Source organism: Rhopilema esculentum, chromosome 8 (assembly GCF_057945365.1).
Source record: "Rhopilema esculentum isolate cy_ngs chromosome 8, ASM5794536v1, whole genome shotgun sequence".
Lineage (NCBI taxonomy): Eukaryota > Metazoa > Cnidaria > Scyphozoa > Rhizostomeae > Rhizostomatidae > Rhopilema > Rhopilema esculentum.
In genome coordinates, this window is record NC_142822.1 from 5422159 (window position 1) to 5447178 (window position 25020).

The window sequence follows — 25020 nt, forward strand, 5'->3', positions numbered from 1 at the left end:
AGTTGCTGCTTTTAAATTTTTGGTCGTTTTTGTTGAATCTATAGCACATTTCTAATGTTCAATGTGCAACGATCGTTTTTGTTGAACGTTTCAAATTTATATGCATACTTTCTTATAAGTAAAAGTTTTGCAAAAATATTTAGGTCAGGGCCTCCGACGAAGGGTGGAGGCCCAGGGGGCATGTTCCCCACTTTTTGCAAAAAAATAGAGCTTTGTTCAACATCTTTTGTTATGATTGTTGAATTTTCCCTTGCCCCCCCCCCCCGCCACTTTGAAACCTGCATCGGAGCCCATGCAGTTCGAAGTTGCTAAAGTTCAAAATTGATTAACAGTAATGGCCAAGCTCGAATATTATTGAAATGTTGACTTTTTCATCTATATTTGTTTGTTCAAATTCAGTTTTCACCATTCATCAATCAGTCCTAAATCGACTCTACATAATACACTACACCTAAATACATACAAAAATACGGCACTACACAAAAACAAATTAAAATTAAAGATTACAGAAAAAGAACTTTACATGACTGTATTCAAGATGGACTGATTTAGGAGGAGCTCTTTAAATAGGTCAACTAATCGAGAGAGAGCCCCCCTCCCCGTAGAAACCCCCCTGTAGAAATAATAAAACTACAACATATTGTATTAGAATCAAAACAATATGTTTGCCAGATTTTTTTGAAGAAACCAAATGAATAGCAACAATTCAGAGAGATTTTTTATCGAGAAACAAGGTTGAGTTCATGAAGTGAGTTTTCAGTATGAGTCAACGAAATGAATTTTCAATTTGGACCAAAAAACTGCAACGGAGCTAGCAAGACGAATGAAAAATGGAAGGGTGTTCCAAAGTTTGGAGCCAAAATATTGAATTGTTGGAAGACCATAAAGGTAGTGTTCTTAAGTGATTTGAAGATATCACCTCTGGTTGCCTGGTGAGTTCCAATCTTATGGATAGTTGAGTCTGGCTGGAAATAATTGTGAAAGCAGGAAGGGGGTTACCTATCTATTGCCTTATAAACAAAAGTAAGAATACTCAAATGCAAAGAATCCTCAAGTTTAAGAATTTTTAACGACTTAAAAATTGGTGCGGATAGAGCTGTAAATGGTTTGAATTCAATACAGCAAAGAACTCTTTTCTGCAGGCGAGTCAGCAAAGACCGCTTTTCGAATTTTGATGCTTCTAGTTCCCTGAAAAATGCACTCTTTCAAGCACATTTCTCTAAAGCAATCCTCCTGATCCTATTAAAAATAATTTTTTGCAAACAAATTGAACACCAGATGAAAACAACTGATACAATTTCGCCGTGGTCTTGAGAAATACCATGTTGTCAGTTACTTCTGAAGCTAGGTAACAAGCAGCATTGGTTGTCAATTTAGATCCCTCTTTCCTTCTTAGCATGCCTTTTGAATGTTAAAAAAAATCTGGAGCTTATAGTGAATTGTAGTTGACGCTTCTACTGAGAAACTTTAGAGGAAATGGACACAAGACACAGTTTTACCGAAAGAGGGCCTGGATTTTTTCGATTTAGTGCCAACAAGAAATCTTCAAATCTTCAAATCATTAGTTTGTTTACCTTCATTCATATCAAGGAATATCATATTTAACCAACGGAGCAACTACCTTTGCTTGATCCTCTATTGATTTTATGACATGAAGGTCTCTAAAATACCTAAAGCAATTCTTCCACCGAGCGGGTTTTACCTGAAATTTCTAATGTGACACCCCCTCACAACCCCGGTCGCGACGCCCCTGGGCACACCGATAGCCCAATAGTAAATGGTCCAAATGATGAGAGAAGGCCATCTTCAGTTCTGTGATTGATAATGGTCAAATATTGTGAGGGCCACCTTACTCTTATTTAATAACGGGTTTTGTGCATTAAATGGCAACAATTTTATAAGAACATATCCCTCAAAATTGGTCAAGTTAAGAACTGTAGTGTAAAATGCAATTTTGAACAAAGTTTATTTACAGACGTTTTTCAATCTTTGCAGGGCCGGTCACAGTCCCATCCACCAAAGGATGGAAAATCCTTGAAGCAGACAGTAATTTTCATAGCTGTCAAGTTCATGTCTCTAGATGCCAGAAATATTTTGTTCAGCCTAAGTACTGAATACTCACTTCCCTTGAGCGCAAATGCTAGTGATTGGATCCATAATTTTAAGAACAAATTAAATGCAATCCAGCCCCAAAGTTTTAGAAAAGTTGAGAACAGCCAGACTGAGCTTAATTTTTTTCTTATCTCATTACAGCACAGGCTAACACGAAAGAAGGGGGGGGGGGTCAATCCGTGGATTTACGGAATTTTTTTTACATTGAAAAGGAAGGTAGCCTGTACTGCAAGTTAGGGGTCAGGAGCATAGGCTAGAAGAAGGGTGCTTAAACAGGCGACACTAGAACATGGGCTCCGACAAAGGTTGAAAAGTGGGTGGGCCAAGGGAAAATTTAACACCCATGATAAATGATTTTGAAAAAAACTCTATTGTTTTGCAAAAAAGTGGGGGGGGGCAAGGCCCCCCGGCCCCCCTCTTCGTCGGAGGCCCTGTAGAAGGGTAAATGTTCACTGCGATTCCCCGTCATTTCACAAGTTACAACTTGTGAAGAGTCATGATTAGCTAAATATAGGTTTAGAGATTCTATCCTAGATGTGATAGTTTTTTTATACTTCATGGCTGTGTTTAATTTTTTGGGTTCTTTTTTCCAGAGGATAATTTTGTTGGGTGGAAAATTGCTTTTCTGGATAAACCCTGTTAAATTAGCCGGTTTCATCCCTGAATTTCCGAATTGGGAGGGGGCGGAGGTTTTGTCAATGCTAATATTTCGCGCCCGTGGATACAGGGCTTCCATCAAACGCCCAAATGTTCTTTCGACATGTCATTGAGTTGAATGAAAAAGTACATAATGGCAGGGCCTTTACTGCTGCGAAGATAGGCATGTCATAAATTGCAAGGGCTATTATTCACATAAGACTACTATGTCTTCTTGCAAACTTGCGCTATTATCAAACGCCTACCTTCAGTTATTTTAGGTATTTGCTTGACCTGAAAGTGGCGAGGATGAATTCTGTGGCTTCAAAAGCCGACGAGAATCCGGAGCAGCAAAGCACAACAAAGTATGTATTGTGATTTACTTATGTTTTCAAAACTTTCTTCTTTGTAAACGACCAGAGCCAAGGCGAGCAAGTATTTGATTTTGAATAACAGGAAAAGCAACTGTTTTCTTAGTTTCCCTGTTATTTGGTTTATAAATGAAGGCTACCTGTTCTTGTCGATTGAAGAAATCTGTCAAAATCAGCGAAAATGGAATCTTCGATGCATTGACTGAATTGCATAAATCAATATGTTTGCATTAATCATTGCGAATTGAATGCGTCAGTTTAGATTTCGCATCATTGGCAGTTTTCGTTAGCTGTCTTGCCAACTCCACAAGTAGAGAAAATTACAAGTAAACAAAATTACAGTTATTAAAAAACCGAAGAATGTTGTCACGTTATTTGCCATAATAAGCATTTCTTAATTTCAATCTCGTATTGTTTAATGATTTACTTTTGTTATAAACCCCTATCAGTTGCATATTTTGCACACTTTGCATAATATTTTTCTGGGCGAAGTTTAGTACCTGTTGGTGCTGCTGTGTCTAGAAAACTGCATGCTTCCACTAAAACAGCAATCTCCAGAATTCTACGCCAGTAAGACAGCCTGAAATACACATAGGTGTAGACAACAAATAAAATGAAGAATAGTAACAAAAGCCTGTTTTAAACAAATCCAACATTCTTTTAAACATGCTCCTTGAAAATAAAAATATCAATTCCATTTTATTGGAAATTCCCATTTTTTGGTTGAGATCTAATTTGTTGGTGTTAGATTTTCTAGCAGAGTGAGCTACTGCATTTTCCTACAAGTTCTGACCTTAGTAAAAAGGGCTTCAAAATGTTTTGATGTATTTGGTGGTTCAGAGGCTGTTACAGCCTTTGTTTTAAAACCACTAGGTGCTCCTTGGTTCTATGATTGTTCTCAAGCATCCATTAATTGTTTTCATTATAAACTGTTATGAAGATGCCATACATTCAAGTCAAGCACCACTTTATTTGAAAATGTTCTACTGCTCTAGCTGAGCTGTGCTATTTGTCAGGAAAGGAACCAATGTCAGCTGCTCAAATGTTATGCTTTCTGCAAATGAGATAACCTACCACAGACTGTACAAGTCAAGAAACTCTTTATCAGCATGTATTTTGCTTGTTCACATGGGTTATCAAATATGCTTAGGAAGATTTGGACAAACGCAGCTGGGAAATAAGTGTTGAGAAAAAATTTCTTGGTACTTTGTCTTGTTATCTTGCATCAAGAAATTGGGTATACTTCAATTAATTGTATAAATAGGAATCAATAGTTGGGAAAAAGTTTATTTTTAGAAACCAAAGATTTAAATTAATAGTTACCATGGAATTTTAAAAGGTATTTTTAAAAGAATTTCGAAAAGGTATTTTTATGCCAGTTTTGTGGTTTCTCTTATGCACAGTTTAGAAATGGGAATAGGATCTTTTTAGTGAGCTACTCAGAAAATATATACAAAGAAAGAATAATTTTTGCAATGCTGCAATTTTCTGGTAACATCAGATTTTGTTTCCTTATTTTGCAGTGCTTAGCGTAATCAAGAACCTAGTAGCCTATGCTTTGTTAGATGTTTTAGTATTAGTAAGTGCTGTGGTTCTAAAAGGTCTACCATATCAAAGGATATATATATATATATATATATATATATATATATATATATATATATATATATATAAAATGAATGCAACGAAAACATGCTTTTTGCATGATCTTTATTTTCCCTGTTTTCCTTTGTTTTAATCGAATCAAAAATGTTTTTAATATGTTTATATTTTTAAGAATTTTTAGGAGTTTAACAGGAATCTTAAGAAAATGTAACACTTTCAATTCAAGATTTATCACCTATCATGAAAGTATTCACACATATTTTAAACCTGCAATTTATTTTTATTTTAGAGCATCACTAAAATACAATGGTATGAATCTTCAAGCAGCAATATCAGATACAAATGAAGCCATGGCTCTGTGCCTGTGCAACAGATTTGGGGAGGCACAAGCACTGCTTGAACCTCAGTAATTATTTTTTTTCAGATCATCTTTTGTCTTCTTAAATAGCTGTATTTATTTCACGAATGCACTCAATATCTGGCTAGTTAAAGTAAGATTTGTTTATATTGCCAGAAAGGCAAGTTTTCAAATATTGATCAAATTTTTTACAAGAAGAAAAATTTTGAATTGCCAAGCAGTCAAATATTAAGAATTCAAATTGATAGTTTTAATGGTTTAATTCTACTAATGGGCTGAATAGACAATTTTATTGTATATGTTGTTTAAGCATTATTCAGTTCCAAACAGGCTGAATTTGCCAAATTCTATTGGTTTTCTCTTGCTCTCAAATGTTATGGATTGCTGGTTTACTCATGTTTTGAATCTGTTTCATTCTTTTTAGCACAAGCGACAGTATCTACCATGCTCTTGGGTACTCTACCATTTCATATCTCCAGGCCATAATGACATATGAATCAGTAAGTATACATTAAACTTGAATCTGATGATAAAATTTCAAGATGATTTAGATAGATAAATTAAATTGTCAAGACAAGTTACCTAGTCCTATCGTTTCTTGGTAAATGAAGCTACATGCCCTTGATCCTAGAAATCCAGGAGGCATGTTGCTGTAATTTTATTAAATTCTAATGGACATGATTATTATGCACAAAAAATTGCATAAAATCAGCTGGTCGTATAGATATAGTTATACAGGGCTGGTAAATAAATGCTCATCAGTAAATTTTTATGTTACAGGGATTGTCAGAGATTGTTAGGAATTGAATCCTTCTGCTCATCTTTTAAAATATATTTTAGATAGGGTAGTTATTTCATGGTGAATATCTTTTTAAATAAGATGAAAGCAGGCCTGGCCATAAGACTTTTAACAGGGGAGCAGTAAACAGCTCTCCTAGTAGTATTCAGGTGAGCTATAAGAATAGAAACAAAGGAAAAATTGATTTCAAGGAGAGCAAATTTGCTTTCTAGAACAATTTAGGAGAGCTACTTCTAGCTCCCCTCCAGCATTTGAGGAGAGCCTTGAGGGGAGCAAGAGCTATGGCTCTCCTTAAATGGCCAAGCCTGATGAAAGCTATGTCTACCATACAATTCTGGATATTTTAAAGGAATGAGACCAAACGTATAAGAACAAAATAATTTTTGTATAAGAAGGTATAAAAACTAAAGAAGTCTATAAAGTAGTCAATTGTGAAAAAGAATGAAAAACGACACAAATCCATCATACATGCTAAAATTCATTTTCTGTTAAAAACTGTATGATGTTTTGTCTCTGACTTTCAAAGCTGGTCAAGTTAATGTTTGTTTCAAAATTATTTGGAGATGCTTTGATTCCGATTCTACATTTCAGGATGCCATCGAAACTGCATGTAAATCAGTGAAAAGGGGTTTACAAGTTTGCAACAAGTAAGCAAATCACATTTTTTAACTCAGTTACTTATTATTGTAATAGTTATATGGCCAGGCACAATGCTTCTTGGGGGCAATATAAAACAGTCTTTTAAAAAAAGGATTTGGAAGTTAATGCTTCGTTGTTGAATTTTTGGAAGAACTTTGTACCTCCAACCCTCTATCCAACTCCCACTGCACCCCTTCATTATTAAAAGTTTCCATTTCAGATGTAACTCTTTAGAATATGTTAGTAGCCCTCTGGCTGTGAGCTCCTCATAGCCCATTCAACCTTGTTCTTAAGTAAGTGAAAGTAAGTCTTATTTGTGTGAAAGCAGTCAAAGTAGCAGGGGCAGATACCGCTTCAAGTTAGGGAAGAACTGAAAAAATCAAATAATATTTTTAATTGCAAGTGGCAATAAATGGAAAGAATAAATCAAACTCCTAGAATGCAAAAAAAATCCAGGCAGATGGCCAACTCCAAGCAGATTGTGGGTATCCTTGGTCAAGGATGATGAGCGCCTGATAAGGTCTTCCTTGGTGCTTCTAGCACCCATAAAAACTCTGTTAGATGGCTTAGATCAACTGAAATAACAATTTATTCATATTATTTTATCAATTCCACTTCTGAAAGCAAAGTGCATAAGTATTTTTTCTATGGCATCTCTTTATCTGTGCCGTAAAAGAATGATAAAAATGATCTTTCCCCCTGACTGGATATCCCAAATATTTAATACGACAAAATATCTTAAGCGTCCGCAATAAAAATTTTTAGGATATAATTGGATCTTTTAATCAATTTTGACTCGACAATCACTAAGCTATGTACACCACAAAGCCAAAATGGCGACACCGGTCATGTTTACAAATGAGAACATATTCAGTTAGGGTCTGCGTTTGAGTGGCAATTAGTCTGTATTTGCTGCTCTTTACAATAGTTCTAGTGTTCGTTTCTAAAACAAAAGCGAAAATCCATTTATATATTTAACATTTGAGAAGTCAAAACATCAGTTTTCTTCAGCATTTGTTTCGAAGGGGTAAATTTCGCGAACGGTTTCATACTAAATATTTTCCTCTGGGTATTATTGTAAAGAATTCTGTACATATCGTGGTTTCAACAGTATAAAGGCTTTAAATTATTGAAAATGAGAAATATTTAGATAAGCTTTTCAAAGGGTCATGTTGCAATATGCGGTGTGCTTAGTCGTTATTATTTCTTACTATAGTTAACAAGTTAAGGAGTTTTAGAAGAAACCACATGATTATGTATTCATCATCATGTTATTTTCATCCGTTTTATGAGGGACTAAGCAGATGTTGCTTAACCAATACATCGTTCTCTTGACGCATCACATCGTCGATGTTATTCTTGTTTTGGCTAAAGTTTTAATCCATTCAGATTTTCTTTAAAAAATTGCTCATAAGACATTCAGAAATATCTGTCGATGGGATCTCAAAGTGGCCTAAAGCCAGCATTGTGCTTGAGCGAAAGCATTAGATAGATGTCAAAACTTTGTTGAATGCATTTTCCAGAATAATGTGTTTAGTGTTCCCCCTTGTATCAGATAATTTCAGCTATTATTGGAGAAAGGCTTTAATTTTGCAGCATTCAACGATCATGAAAAGGACTGGATCGAGCCTCCATAGCCATGGCGTCCAGATTTACTCAAGATATCCATTTTCAGACCTTGTTGAGCTGCTTTGGACTTGAATGTCTCGATGACATTAGATGCAAATCCTCTCTTTAAATCCGTTGGTCGTCAGTAACGTTTGTTGTTATCCCCCAATTAAATTGCTGCTTGTATTGACCATATTTACTCTTGCATTTTTGTCAAGGTTTCGAAGAAATCAAACATGGACGGAATCGCTGTACGCTTTCGTTGGTAAACCGCATTTCGAAGAATATTCCGAATGTGAGGTTCCTAGAATGATTTATTTTATCTGCGTTATGTGTTACTGTTCTCATGTAAAGTTGCTGAAAATTCTTCAAAGACCTCCTCGGGAAAAACACTGCGATTGAAATCTTACACTCCTAACAGCCGTTTTCCCGTTTACCCAAAATATAATTTCTTTGGCAAGATATTACTTTTTTCCGATTGAGAATTTGAGTAAGCTCTCTATCTATGGAAAGTGTAAACAATGCAGCTGTTAATGCCGGTGTAGGTGTAATGTGCGTTTCCGTACTCTATGCAAAAGTGTAACATTGTTAAACAGAATGTGTTTCAAATCATGTGATTTCATCGCAGTGCGATGTTATGACACGTTATGAGTAACAAACTGACCAAAATGCTTTTCGAGTTTAAAATTTCACACTTGTCAATCAAGCAAACTTTGGAGTCGCCATTAATGTTGTACTTCTTTTTGCATAAACTGAACAAGGGAAACCACAACACCGCTTCTTATTAGCACCCCTTTTTAAAAAAAGTTCGATTGTTCTTTACATTCTGAAAAATGTGAACCAGAACATTTCTGTACCCAGACCGGGTCACATGCTAAATTCCACCATTCGTTTTGGTACCCTATTGTTTAAAGCTTGGGTACATTTTTGCATAAACAAAATTTTCACCCGTTTGTGTACCCGGACCGTTTTGCATGCAAAATTCCACCATTCGTTTTGGCACCCTATTGTTTTAATGCTTGAGTACATTTTTGCATAACCAAAACTGTCATGGGTTTGTGTACCCCGACCGAAATGCATAAGGTTACCGAAACGCATATGACACCGGCAGGCAAGCAATGTCAGCTAAATAAAGTATCAGCAATTGAACAGATTCAAGCATCTGTGTATATACTTTTACTAAAAAGAATTCATGGAAGATTTGTTGAGAGACAGGTGACGCTGTAAAAGTTTCCTAAGGCCTGTTTACATGAAGTGGGCTGGTCAACTCAAGTGGGGTCCGTGCTTTCTAAAAATCCCTTTGTACTCTGTATTTGCGTTTACATGGAGAGTAGGCCAGCCCGCTCAGGTGAGATCCGCGAGAAGGACAGGTGGGATCCGCGTGAAGTGGGATGGAAATTATCCATGTAAACGAAATCAGGTGGGCTAACCCACTCACTGAAACTCATTGTGCTTGCATAGAGGAAGTTGGCGCCAAACTAAACCAAATCATACTGTCGTATGAATCGGCAGTAACAGATCAGGCTCTAAAACTGTAGTAAAGGCGTACAGAAACCTAGAGAATTCAAACGTTTCCTCGATTGAAATGACACGAACCTGTCGATCGTATACTTTTGATAGATCGAACACAAAATCAGAATTCCGTCTAACTGAAGTACGAATCCGAGCATAACGTATAATTTAACGGTCAGAAAAGAATCCAATTGTTATTCGCCATTGTTGAGGAAAACTGATATTCATTATTGTGGCGCCAAAAACTAAAAAAACCTCATTAACAATCTTCAAATAAGAGGCCATCCCACCTAAGTGGGATAAATGGCGTCCTCATGTAAACACGAATACGATCTCACCTGCGGAAACTAGCCCACTCCATGTAAACAGGCCCTTAAAGGCCTTTGTATCTTGGTAGGCCAACGCATGCTCAAGATTCAATGGAGGCCGGGTCTCTGTTACGCGATATACTAATTTTATACAGCTTTTTAGCAAATATGAGTTGAAATGCACTTTAGTTTCGATTAACCTTAAGCAATCTTTTTGATGAAAGCCATGATTTAAACAATCTGTGTTTTTACATTGTTACAGATATTGAGTTGACAAATTGTTGCTCGGTTGTCTAAATTGTTGCTCGGTTGTCTAAATTGTTGCTCGGTTGTCTAAATTGTTGCTCGGTTGTCTAAAAGTCGATCGGTGGAGTGCATATCTTGGGACTTTATAATTGGATCATTGAGTGTTTCTTCTCCCTACATACTGAAGATTTTCTGACTTAGCTTGTATTATTTTTTTACAGTGGAGATCCATGCAGAGCTGTGTTATGCTGAATGTCTGTTAGAAAGGGCGATTCTCACGTTTATCCAGGTTTGTTTGTAATCGATGTTTAACAGATGCTCAAATTTATGGGTAGATTAGACTGTATTTACTCAAAATTCCAGGTTTGAAATTACAAGATCCTCCATTTGGTACAATTAATATTTGAAGGGGGGATAATTCCTCATTTTAGGATGTAAATCTCATCTAATTCGACATTTCTTGGGAACGAAGACAAGAATTTGGGGAAATTGATTGTTGGCTATTGTAGTATGACAAGGTCATAGGTTTTGAGTTCTGTTTGTATGTTTTTGTTGCCTGTAACTGAAGTGAAGTCTTATAATTTAGAACTAACACTGCTCATTGGTTTTCTGTTTGATGTCTAATATTTTCTATCGATTTCTATCAAATAGGAGAAGGTTAATTTACATATGATCAATTGAAGGATTAATTATAATGATGCACTTTGGGTGTTCATCCATTATTCTGGACTGATCTACCTCTATAATATGACATTAAAAGTTCCCCCCAGAATGTAAACAGAATGGAATTTGTGCAAAGCGTTACTTCAATTCTTTCTTCCTGATTCTGTAAAAGAAACCCGTTTAGACATATCGATTTGTCCTTTCCCTGTAGTTATATACTTCAGACGCCTTTTTTAGAATACACTTTTTAAAAATTTTCAACGACCATTAGAAAGTACATTTGATAGCCATTTGATAAAATGTTCACGCCATAAGGAATTTCAAATAGGCCGATTTTTTAATAAGAGTTCAAGGCTTTGATATCTCTTTGATTCATTCTTTTCTTTAATCTTGCTCTATGTCTTCTATACACGGTAGACACTCCTTTTTTATCCTTTATTTCACTTTCCAGGACGAGAATTTAATAAGTTTTATCAAAGGCAGCTTGAAGATAAAACACGCCTATAGTATATACAGGTAATCAAATATTAATCCGCTTTTAATGTTACATCTATGTCTTGGCAATTTTAAAAGCAATTTTTTGTTTGATTAACTGAGACTCTTGCCATTCATTTTTGCTATTCTAATCTGCACCTAGTCCAAAAAGATTTAAAACCACCGGGAGAAACCCTAATGTAATTGAAAAGGCCTGGATGAAACCAGCCGAACAAGATATCTTGACAGTAGAACGTATTTAACTTCCTATGATACTGTGTTAGGACTGAAAGTCAGCATCGTTAATATGGTTCATTTAAACTTTTTTCAAAGTCCTTTGATTTCGCTGCCATCTTTTTATAGGTCATGTTTACAGTTGATGTCACAATGTCCATCAGGCCTAGCCAAGGCTGCAAATCGGCTTGATTTTGAAGGTGGCGTTCATCTGGGCATCGGGACATTTAACCTTGTAAGCTACGAATTCTTTTTCGTATCAGCTGTTTTAAAATTTTCTTTCCATCTATCCCGTCCGTCGGATCGGCCAAAGGAAATTGTTATCTCAAAGAACTTCTTCCCGCTATCTGTATCGTAAGCGTGCAATGCTGTCTTTGTAATTAAAGTATTATTTTGCCGTTATCAAGCACTCATTATCTTTGACCAAAGATACCCACAATCTGCTTTGAGTTGGCCATCTGCCCGGATATTTTTTTCATTCTAGGACTTTGATTTATTCCCACCATATCTTTCTCTTATTCAATTCAATTCAATTCAATTCAATTCAATTTTATTTATATACCGTAATGCATCGAACAAGCGCTCTCTTAAAATAAGCGCCCCCTGGAAAAAGCACCCACCCCTCGAATGAGCGCCCATCTTTCAACCTTCAGAATCGGGCGCTAAGACGAAAGCATAATTGGAAGGCAATTCAGCAAGAAAGATTGAATAAACAACACAGTTTGTTTTAGCTTTCATTCTCATTTTTCCATTTCATCAAAATAACATGGAAACTTATAAAAATAGCTTCTTGTGTCATAATTGCGATGACATTTTTCTTTTCTTGGAGTTTTGCCATCAAAACTTCTGCCAACTTGATGTCATTTCTAATCGCCGTATATCACTTTCAAATTAAGCGCCTACCTCGAATAAGCGCCCGAGGCATTACGGTACTACTGCCATACCAAGCCATTAACAAAAGATACCATTTCAGAGGACCTGAAATTGTTTAACTGCACTTATTATTCAGATTCTTACACATATAATCTATCAGCCAGATGACCATCAGTACTTCATGTTAACCTCACAAAGAAAAAGGAGCCTACACATAGATGTAAACCTAAGCTTGCTACGGATATATAAACAAGAGAGGCTCCCTGTGTAGGTTTGCTAACGACAAGCCAGCATTATAGTCGTGTTTTTCTGTTAAGTGTCGTGAAAAATATTACAATTCATTTTATTTTGTAACTCACTCTATTTTTCGAAATTTTCAGCTTTTATCACTTCTACCAACGAAGATTTTACGACTTCTTGAATGGGTTGGCTTTTCAGGAGATAAGGTATCCCATTTTTCTTTGTTTGTGAAGATTCTTGTATTCTTGTTGGATATTCGTGCTGACTCTTCGCCAAAACGCAATGGTATGAAAGTGCCTGCATTTGGAACCACGTCACTATATGAAACGACCCTGAAAGTGAAAATTACTAAACAAGATGTGAAACAAACTCACCGAGATGTAAAACAACTCCACTAACATTAAAGCGGAATTATGCCACCTCCTAACTTCGCACATCTTGTCCTACTGAATACGGCACTCTGAATCCAACATTTTATCAATCAACAATAGTTTTCTGACTTCTATGAACAAGGCATCTAAAAAGAATGAATCCAATAAGGAGTAAGAATGAAAATTGTTAATTTGAATCTGGAAAAATAGCAGTGACACAACGGAACACATCTCTAATGAGAATGCCTTTTAGTTCTTTGATGTCGATAATATGCATAAAATATATTCAAATTTGGTTACAGGTAACCAGTGGAAGATTGTTGTGTATCGTATTTGCATGTAACCATTTTCCCATAGTTTTGGACTAGTGAAATTTACTTTTGTATTTTCCATGCAGAGTCTCGGCCTTACCCATTTGGAAGATGGTGTCAAAAAGGACGGTATCCGATCACCATTATGTGCAATGACAGTTCTTGGCTATAGGATCGTAGTTGGTCCAATCTTAGGTGAGTAAATGTTGAACGCAGGACAGAATATGCCTAGAGAGGAGTCGTTTTTTAAATGCAACGAATCAAACGACTAGCAGTTTTATGGGACATTTTGTTGAAAATGCATTGACAGAAAGTTGAAAATAATGGATTTCTTTTCGCAAATTTTGATCCCAGATTCAGGTTAAGGACAAGAGGTTTAGCCTACAAATAAGTTTTCAATATCTTTATGCTCATTATTTTGATTTTATGACGAAGTTAATCACTTTTTAAGGTTGAAGAAAATCGACCGTAGTTAGCGACTGAGGGTGAAAAGGTTAAGCCGGAACGATTTTTCACGGCCAAATCCCTTACGATTTTTCAAATATAAGATAGCCAATACGTCTACTATTCAAAACAAACGATCTTAAAATGTATCCGCCCTAAAATATTGTATTTAATCCTTATCTAAGCTCAGAAATGTCGCACAACGATTTCGAGAGTAACATTCAAACCAGGCCATTAACTGAATTGGTGCACTCGGGGGAATATTGTCACGCCCTGTAAACCCTTTGCTACCAAGCTTGTAGCACATCATGGCTTGAACCAAGTATCAACACGTCCTCGTTGTGTTCGATTGTAATCCTTGTTCACATTTGGAATTTTCTTACCAGGAAGCTCTGAGTTTTTTACAGAGTGTTTTATTTTGTATTTAAATTAATAAAGGTTAATTCTTCTTTTAGTGTTTGCATCAACACCTAAAAAACATTCTTGTAAGGCGTTCACTGTTTACAACTTATATGAAGATCTTAACTATTACAACTCAGTTTTCTAAGTTCTTAGCTTGCCCTTTAAACAAGGACAATTAAGAGTCAAGAAAAGTGTGCATTCTTTTTCTGGTGAAAGAAGAAGAGCCTTCTTTAAAGTAGGCTTTTGCTAAGACAATTTTAATCAAGTGTACCCTTGTTGTTGTACCGTGAGTTCTTCTGAATTTCAATTGACTTTCCCCGCGGCGGTCAGCCTTGAGATAGCCATCTTATGTTTCTTGGCTAGCTGATGTTTCGATTTCAAAATTTCTTGCCAATTATAGATTGCAATTCTTGCTTAGGTTTCAAGGATACAAACGAAGAGTACACTAAAAGCGTTCTTGGATCCTGTCTAGAAAAGTTTCCAGAGGTGAGTGATATTTGATATATGTTTCTCTAAACCTGTGTTTGATCCCTGCTTATTTGATAAGTTTCGAAAGATTCCTACCCGTGCAAGAAGCAGCTCATAACTAATCTGGTCGCACTGGCTTCTAGAAATGCATGACATACAATGAGTCAATATTGATAAGAATGACAGTGAATTGTTGATCGAGCACCGGCTGTTATATGGATTCTTTCTACGTGTAATTTGCATTTTCAATATTCTCAAGACTTGTCATTATGGATTTAGAAAGTTTAATTTTAAGGATGGTTTTAAGTATTCAATGATATGATAGATTCAATACCTTCAAAAGGAAGTTGTCCCTAGCCATTTTTACTTGATTCTGATAAAAACTTGTACCTTGTCTTCTATCGTAGGGTGCAATTTTTTTGTATTTCGCTGGAAGAATAGAGCAAGTTCAAGGAAAATTTGAGGATGTAAGTACTTCAAAGTTCAACAAATATTGATACTGTATTTTAGAGAAATCTTATCGGTAAATTGGCATGGCATATTTATTTGTCTGCAATCACTGCTAAGCCCTGGTGAATGGAAACTGTATACAGTATGCAACCAATTGAGCTTCCTTTATTACCTTCTTATTGACACCTTGTCATTTTCTGTTTGGTATGGGCTTATAGAGGTTTCTTGACTTAGTCAGTCACGATTGTTTTCAGCCCTATAGGCATTTGGTTTTATGGCATTTATGTTCCAAGGAAGCAGAATGTTTAGCTGGCTATGTAGATTTCCTTTTTAAGCGTAGAGAAGTGAATTCATCAGTGTAAAAAAGGATAGTCCTCAGGTATTTTAATATTTTAAGATTAGCCGTTGGTATTTGATTCACCTTGTGTTATTGTGTGATCTCCTTTTTGAAGGCGATTCAAAGATACGAAAGCGCAGTGTCAATGAACGTCGAATGGAAGCAGATTCATCATGTTTGCTACTGGGAGCTGATGTGGTGCAACAGGTTCGAACATTTATATAACATAGCGACTGCTTGAAGTCTATATTGCTGTGTAACACGTCAGTGCTATCATTGGCCCTACTGAGACTGCTGGCCCCTATGCTCGTCTTTGCGTTGCATAGAATATTCATAATGTTTATCCTTAACTTTCAGTAACATTGCAGTTACCAAATAATGCTCATCCATTCATTTCTTATTTGCTTACCTGCCTAACTAGGTAGGTAATTCAGAACCATGCTGCGCTGGCAAAGAAAGGCGCTGAGGTTAAAGAATGCGGAATTGATATTTTGTATTATTAAGTCAAATGATTTAGTTTTCAAAAATATTTTGTCGTAAACCTTTAAAATATGGGACTTTAATTCTTAATCAGATGATGATTTAAAAATCTTTATCAATGCTCGGCGATATTCAAAGGTATACCACTGCACCTTGTAGATCTTCCATTCGTCTTCTCCTCCTCCTTCTTCTTCTCCTCCTTCTCCTCCTCTTTCTTTTCCTCCTTCTCCTCCTTCTGCTTCTTCTGCTCCTTCTCCTCCTTATTCTCCTCTTTCTTCTCCTCCTTTTCCTTGTTCTTCTTCTTTGTCCACTTCTCCATCACCTTCTTCTTCTTCTTCTTCTTCTCTTTCTCCTTTTTCTCCTTTTCTCCATAACCTTATTCTTCACCTTCTTCTTCTCCTTCTTCTTCGCCTCATTCTTCTCTTTCTTTTTCTTCTTCCGTAACTTCTTTTTCCCCTTCTTTGTCTCCCTGTTTTCATCTCTTTTCTTTCTTGTTCTTATTCCTCCTCCTTCTCTTCCTTCTTTTCTTCTTCTTCCTCTTCTTTTGCTCTTCTCTTCTTGTAAAATTATCTATCTTTTTCTTTGTTTTCCTTTTCTTTTTTGTCTTCTGCTACTTCTTCTCATTCTTCTTGTTGTGGTCTTCCTCTTTTCCTTTTAATTCTTCTTTATTTTCCCCGTCTATTTTCGCTCACCTTTTCCTTTATTCGAGATGGTCAGTCTTGTACGTTGTCTCTACAATCTTCCATTTCTATTCATCTCTCTTCCTTGGTTTACGTATCTTCTTAGCAATCAAGGCACCTTTTCAATACATAACTGAATCTCGTTATCTTCTTTCTACCAGTTTCCAAGGCAGATGGAAGGATGCCGTTCATTTTGCAAGCACACTAGCAAAAGAGAGCAAGTGGTCAAAAGTAAGTTAATAATTTATCCGTAGTTTGCTCATAGTGTGACCAATTTTTTTTTATATTATATATTTATATTATGTTGTTGTATTTTTTTGATGCATGCATTTATGTTACGGTAATCTATTATTATCGTAAAAAATTACGCAAATTCTCGGCACGAAATTCCTTCGGAGGCTGTGTTCTCTCTTGGCTATGATACTTAATCTATTACTCTTGTACGTTGCAATTTTTTTCTCTCCTCTCCATTGAACCCTAATGTTGCGTAAAGTCCTCAATGTTTAAGTTCAGGATTTGTGTCGGTCGCCTGCACCCTGTGGTGTGGGTATCAATCAGTTTCGAGATTCTGAATTTGATGCCAACTGAGCAATTTATTCGTTGGCAAAAATCCGCCATGTGGGGACGAATTGTTTTCAGAAGTCCGTAATACTCTTTATCACCGTAAGCTTTGAGCATGGCTTATAAAAGAAAACTGAATTTCGTACGACAGAGAACTGCCTGATCAAGTTCTGTTGAAGGCAATGTGGTTAAGATAGATGGACTCAAAACTGCAACATTTTTTTGTTATAAACTGATCTGTTTGGCTTTGGTAAAGACTTTATAGTCAAAAGTTGTAGTCTGTTTTACTGTAAATGTAAGAAGTGCCCATCGCTTGATGCTCCTACCCTGGTGCTCGCAATTGACCTGCTTTATAATAATGAATTCCAGCTATATAGTAAAGATTCCCTGCAACGCTATGATTTATGACGTATCCAATATAAAATTATATCTTCATATCATTTTCTATCACATAGACCGCCTACCTGTACCTTGAAGGCTGCTTTCGATTAATGGACATGTTTGAGAAAACAAAAACCAATTTTTGGGAAGATGAAGAAGAAGAGAAGGCCATTACAGAAATCTTTAAGTGAGTTTTTTATGAAGGGTGCACTGTTTTGTGCCTCTGAATTTGAAGTTGAAGCAAACAGAAATTGAAAACCTAATGCAAATTTTTATGAATGTGATTAATTATTGATTAGACTGTTTTGAAATTTCATAAAATTATACTTCATCAAAGGACTTGAGGTAACATATAAAAATGGGCCTCATATTTGGATTTTGAAAATTTGACTAGCAAGGCACTTTTTGTTTTTTTTAAATATAGGCTAAGTGGTAAGTTTTACAATCAAGTGAATTTTTTGCTTGAGCTTTCCAAGGTACTTGGTATTTTTAGGCCCTGTGAAGACAGATTGCTTTCTTATGTATTCGGCCCATTTAATGCAGTTGCTTTGCGTTTAGGTTAGTTCCAGAATTTAAACAGAGGGTTGCTGGTAAATCCTTGCCATTTGAAAAATATGCAGTTTATAAAGCGAACAAGTATGTGAAGCAAAAGAAAAGACTTGTTTTAGCTGGACTGGTAGGCATTTTTTGTTTTCTAGTTTTCTGCCAATCGGTATCAAGAGCCTTTACTTCATTTTTAGTTAGGATTCTTTGAAGCAAAGTTAAAAAGGAAAGAAGACGAAGAATTGCACTCTTTTAATTATCGGCTTTGAATAAAACATACCTGTATCTTATTTGGATTCTAGTGTCCGCCATTTCCTAACACTGTTGTCCTATAATACATTGTATATGCAACCTTATCACGGCATTAAAGAAGAATTTCGTGATATTTTTTATACGTGACTGAAATACGTAACTGAAGGTGAAAAAGTACTTGTAGGAATATTTACATGAAAAATCTACAAATTTCGAATAATTTATTATTCATTTGCTGACCTTTCTTGGGTATTTTTTCGACCCTTTTTATCAATCTTCTCAATGATTAAATGTAGAGTTACATCATTACATGTGAGTATTGCCACTAAAACATGAATAAATAGTTGATAAAGTCAATCCTTATGTATCTTCTTTAAACGATCGTCCAAAATTCTCAACAGGAAATCATCCTTAATATTCCATACCTTCACATTCTTCCAACGCTGTCTTGGCAAGTTAAACTAATTCTTTAAGCTTATGCTACCACTGATTTATACTGTTGTTCTGTATCTTCTTTAGGAAGTTATTTACATTTGGAATGGGTTCTCGATGGCTGGCTATCGTAAAGAACTCATGGAACATTATTTAGACATCATTAGAATAACCTTAAAGGAGGTTGTCAGCACTAAAGGTATGATTATTATGATGACTACTGTCCAAGCATTATTTCTTGATTCTACATACCACCTTTACCGCACTGTTTTGTGGTTGAATCTGCTTTTTTATTTCAAGTGCCATTAAACTGGTTATTTCTTTTTTTTTCAAGATACAAACGAGTTTTACGCAGATGAATACAGCTTGTGTAAATTGCTGGAAGGGATGTGTCTTCGCTACCTGGATTCCCCTTCCGCTGCAGAGGCGTGCCTTAGAGAGGTTGTTGAAAAGTAAGGCTGTATTACAACCTTGCTGATATTAAGAAATGGCTATTGTTAATTAATATAAGAAATTATTATTGTCATAAATTCCTATTTGACCCATTAGCAAGTGCGCATCTGGCAGGGCTTGTATGGGAGGAGTCTATGTTTTCCCCAACCCCCCCCCCACTTTGATAGGTAGCTATATAACAACTAGTCTGCTAGCCCTGGCTTTTTCCTTGTCTACATCATCAAAATTATTTAATAAGTTTTTTCTCCATATTCAACCTCATTAATAACTTAGCTTAAACAATATTTGAATCATATTGAATGTATTTAATTCGGGTATTTCGGAGAATGACACACTTCCAATTTGCTGATATCTGGCCAAATTTTTTCTTGGTGATTTGAGTCCCCTGATGGTAGGCAAAACATAAATATTATTATTATCATATCGGTTTCGATAAGTTATGGGCTTTTTTAATTTTATCTTGCTATAGTACATATAGCAACAAAAAGCGATTTTAATCATAATAGACGAAAAAATTTCTTTTAATGGCAACATGTATGATTTTCATTCTTTCACTCCTTATTCAGAGCGCCTGATATCAAGATAGACAATTACCTTGTTCCATATGCCTATGCTGAAATTGGCTTCTTGTTCAGAGCAATTGGAAGAAATTCTGATGCCATCAAACATTTAGAAGAAGTCAGGTTTGGGTCATTCTCCTATTAAATTCTATACGTGATATTGATCAACGTAACACGGCGCATTTATTGGCCGTTTTTATGCAGTATAAATATTCACTTCATTTACACCTTACTCTAAACGGGACAATCGGTGACTGAGCTAATAATGCTCTTTTGAGAGAGTTAGGCAGGCTTGTTGAATTGTTCGCGAGGAGTCTTTTAATGAGCGTGCTTATAGTAGAAGGGACTTAATGGAAGTGTGCAACAAACTGTACAAAGCCCGTTCATTGACGTTTTTATTGGGAATTGAATCAAAATTAGGAAGTGTTTTTGAGTTCCGAGAACATTTTTTACGCGGAAGCGTTGGCGCCCAAGACAGATTGCTGGATACAGCGTCACGTGAAAGCGTCATGTGACCTGGTTTTCAACGTTTGCGTTTTTGACGATGCCGCGCAATATTTGAGTTTAACGCGAATTAACAAGTGGGTAATGCAGGACGCATGTGCAAGAAAGAGGCAATGTGGATTCTTGGAAGAACGATTTTGAAAATGAGGCAAAAGTAGAACAAAGTTGGAAGAAATATTAAATGGCAAGTTTTGCTTCTTTAACTTTAAGATTTTGTTATAAATCGAAATTCATACAACGGTTATGGTCGAGGCCTTGTGGTCTCTTTTCTGCAACCTGTGGATTGAACATTCAATTGATAGGACTTACAAAAAAGTTCTTAAAAAAAATTAAAAGCTTTTTAACCGTTATAGAAAAAAGCCGTCCAAGCATAGTTTTCCAGCCCAATGGACAATAGTTTCTCCCCACAGTCACGTTAATACACGTTTCATTTTCAGTGCAATCAAACTGATATTCAATTTTCTTATAGAAAGATGCAGTTGTTTTGTGGTACTGATAATTTCTCGTTCATGTTCAATCTTCTTATTTATATTCACTTTGTTTCGATTGTAATATTTACTTTCTTTGTTTTTTGCATGGGCTTTACCTTCAACGCAACACCAACACATTCTATTTATAAGAAATCATCTTTAATGAATCAATACTTGGATCGACCGTAAAATGAAGAGAAAAGCTATTGAATGACCATGTTTTTATGTTTATTTGAGCAACTATTTCCTTCTGTAATAGTTTAATTTTTTTTAAGTCTCCTGGAAATTGCAGCAGTCCTATTGTCGGCGTGGGTCTGTAGGCAACAAAACAAAACATGTTCTTCCATTTTGCACGAAATTCGGTGTTCAGTTGAATACCTATGCTTGATGTGTTGTGTCACGTTGAATCACAATAAACTGTGATAAAGAAGATTTCAAAATACACTCTCCATGAGCATACCAAGCAATACAAAAGTTGTCAACGAATACGTCACAGTCTCACGTGATACCTTTCCTGCCAAAATTTGAATATACGTTTTGAAGGTTTTAGAAGGCCCATATTCAAGAGAGGAAAATTGCGCCAAATATGTTGGCACAAAGTCTTCAATAAAAAATTCTTATTACTCAATGTAATGAATAGAGAGCGGGTTATTTTTAATTTCGTCTTGAAATGGAGTAAAGCTTGGTTTCTATTAAATTTTGAAGCTATCAGGGACACAATCGTCGCCGATCTTGTTTTAAAACTTCTATCTTTCGTCTACAATGCCAGATTTGTGTTTTGATTCGCATTGACAGTCTGCGATAGTCAGTGGCATAATCCATCGCAGCTCTTTGATGACGTATATAAGTTGCAACAGCGGCTATATAGCAAGTAAAAAAGTGTTGTCTTCAATGTGTAGTTTCCTTAATAGTCTGGAAAGTTGTACCCAATTTGACTGCCCTGGTGCTCCCGATTAACGACTCTCACTCAACAATGGTAGGAAACGCCAGGAACTATTTTCGTTAACCGGGAGCAGAACGCAAATGATCGTAGTCTGTTGCCGACCCATTTACGATAGCTCTACGATTTAATGGAAACCGAGCTTAATATAAAAAAGGAAGGTAGAAAATCTTCATAAAAGGGAAGGTAGAAAATCTTCATTAAAAGGGAAGGTAGAAAAAGTTTCTTCTCAATTTAAATGCAGTGTTTTATCTATTTTAGAAAGAAATTCACAAAATACAGCCTGGAAAGCAGGCTTCATTTTCGCGTCCATTCGAACATAGAAGCGATAAAAGAAGAAATGAAGTCATCATCCCGGCAATCAACGTCTTCAGGCGAAGATGATTCTGTTTATGATGTGGTGGAGATCCCCGATGCTGATGTTAAAAACGATTACGTTTCAGAATTATCAAGCAACAAAGAAATAACCCTTCGCAAAGAAACTTCAATTTAGACCTGCACAACTGCAGTGTTTATTTGTAGAATCGCTTCAACATTCAGCTTGCCGCTACTTTTTAAGATATATTTTTACTGTATTTATTAACGGTTTTAGGTTAAGTTGTAAAGTTGTATTTAAAAATTTCAATTGGCAATTGTAGTTATAGATTAATATCAAGTGTAACCATATTGTAGAATTTTGATTTTATTGTCATTATATTCAATTAAATTGCAATAAATCTGTTATGTCGATTTGGTAAAGAATCTGTGTCAAAATAGAAATATGCGAAGCCGTTGGCAATAAAAACCATAGATTCTATAATATTTACCTAAATGCACTTTAAGAATTGGCTTTTTTGTCTCATCGTTACAAGAAGAGGATACCGTGTGAACATCAATTTAGCTTTAACAATCATGTGTCATAGAACTTGAACTGAGTAGTTAGAATCAAAGCTCGTACGTTACTGCAAACACTCGTCCCATCCGCTCAAATTGGCCATTTCACGCTGAAATGGTACAGTCAAAGCTGAGTTGATCAGCTCTCAGAACAAATTTTTTCCATAAGTTTTAATCGTTCGGGCAATACCATTTAAAAACTACATTTTTTCCCTGGAGAATAAGAAAGAATTACTTTTCTCCGCAGTAAGTACAGTTACACCATATTTTGTTCATTTTCCTAAACATATATAATATTTCATTTTAAAATTAAAGAGATTTAAAAGTGTTCTAAAGCTGTTTTATTGCCTTAATTTTTTGTCAGGTTTTGGGTAGTAATAAAGGTGGATTTTTCTTGAAAGAAATCATATAAATACCTTCCAAATATGATATAAATGTCTTATAAAGTTGTTTTATATGGTTTTCAACTGTTTTGAAGCGAAAAAATTCCATCATTTTTTGACAATTTTCCTAAGCCTATAGCCTTAGTTTTTTGTCAGATTTCGGGTAGTAAAAAAGGTGGATTTTTCTTGAAATAAATCATATAAATACCTCCCAAATATGATTTAAATGAGTTATAAAGTTGTTTTATATGGTTTTCAACTGTTTTGAAGCAAAAAAAATTCCATCATTTTTTGACAATTTTCCTAAGCCTATAGCCTTAGTTTTTTGTCAGATATTGGGTAGTAAAAAGGTGGATTTTTCTTGAAAGAAATCATATAAATACCTCCAAAATATGATTTAAATGTGTTATAAAGTTGTTTTATATGGTTTTCAACTGTTTGGAAGCAAAAAAAATTCCATCATTTTTTGACAATTTTCCTAAGCCTATAGCCTTAGTTTTTTGTCAGATTTTGGGTAGTAAAAAAGGTGGATTTTTCTTGAAAGAAATCATATAAATACCTCCCAAATATGATTTAAATGTGTTATAAAGTTGTTTTATATGGTTTTCAACTGTTTTGAAGCAAAAAAAATTCCATCATTTTTTGACAATTTTCCTAAGCCTAAAGCCTTAGTTTTTTGTCAGATTTTGGGTAGTAAAAAAGGTGGATTTTTCTTGAAATAAATCATATAAATACCTCCCAAATATGATTTAAATGTGTTATAAAGTTGTTTTATATGGTTTTCAACTGTTTTGAAGCGAAAAACTATCCATCATTTTTTGACAATTTTCCTAAGCCTATAGCCTTAGTTTTTTGTCAGATATTGGGTAGTAAAAAAGGTGGATTTTTCTTGAAAGAAATCATATAAATACCTCCCAAATATGATTTAAATGTGTTATAAAGTTGTTTTATATGGTTTTCAACTGTTTTGAAGCAAAAAAATTTCCATCATTTTTTGACAATTTTCCTAAGCCTATAGCCTCAGTTTTTTGTCAGATTTTGGGTAGTAAAAAAGGTGGATTTTTCTTGAAATAAATCATATAAATACCTCCCAAATATGATTTAAATGTGTTATAAAGTTGTTTTATATGGTTTTCAACTGTTTTGAAGCAAAAAAAATTCCATCATTTTTTGACAATTTTCCTAAGCCTTAGTTTTTTGTCAGATTTTGGGTAAGAAAAAGGTAGATTTTTCTTGAAATAAATCACATAAATACCTCCCAAATATGATTTAAATGTGTTCTAAAGTTGTTTTATATGGTTTTCAACTGTTTTGAAGCGAAAAAATATCCATCATTTTTTGACAATTTTCCTAAGCCTATAGCCTTAGTTTTTTGTCAGATATTGGGTAGTAAAAAGGTGGATTTTTCTTGAAAGAAATCATATAAATACCTCCCAAATATGATTTAAATGTGTTATAAAGTTGTTTTATATGGTTTTCAACTGTTTTGAAGCAAAAAAAATTCCATCATTTTTTGACAATTTTCCTAAGCCTATAGCCTTAGTTTTTTGTCAGATTTTGGGTAGTAAAAAAGGTGGATTTTTCTTGAAAGAAATCATATAAATACCTCCCAAATATGATTTAAATGTGTTATAAAGTTGTTTTATATGGTTTTCAACTGTTTTGAAGCAAAAAAATTTCCATCATTTTTTGACAATTTTCCTAAGCCTATAGCCTTAGTTTTTTGTCAGATTTTGGGTAGTAAAAAAGGTGGATTTTTCTTGAAACAAATCATATAAATACCTCCCAAATATGATTTAAATGTGTTATAAAGTTGTTTTATATGGTTTTCAACTGTTTTGAAGCGAAAAAATATCCATCATTTTTTGACAATTTTCCTAAGCCTATAGCCTTAGTTTTTTGTCAGATATTGGGTAGTAAAAAAGGTGGATTTTTCTTGAAAGAAATCATATAAATACCTCCCAAATATGATTTAAATGTGTTATAAAGTTGTTTTATATGGTTTTCAACTGTTTTGAAGCAAAAAAATTTCCATCATTTTTTGACA

The 25020-nt window shown here is 35.0% G+C and overlaps 1 protein-coding gene across 1 annotated transcript; it reads left to right on the forward strand.

The window, feature by feature from the left end:
• Window positions 1–2863: 2863 nt before the first annotated feature.
• On the forward strand, window positions 2864–23161 carry LOC135695215 (tetratricopeptide repeat protein 39B-like). The gene is made up of 20 exons (XM_089109725.1): window positions 2864–3113; window positions 5014–5130; window positions 5507–5582; window positions 6473–6528; window positions 8347–8423; window positions 10416–10483; window positions 11309–11373; window positions 11695–11800; window positions 12819–12884; window positions 13447–13555; window positions 14625–14692; window positions 15082–15141; window positions 15577–15668; window positions 16783–16852; window positions 17638–17750; window positions 18122–18239; window positions 18878–18989; window positions 19125–19242; window positions 19810–19926; window positions 21979–23161. Exons 1-20 carry the CDS (start codon window positions 3058–3060, stop codon window positions 22208–22210), a joined length of 1896 nt encoding a protein of 631 aa, XP_088965851.1. The 5' UTR covers window positions 2864–3057; the 3' UTR covers window positions 22211–23161.
• Window positions 23162–25020: the final 1859 nt, after the last annotated feature.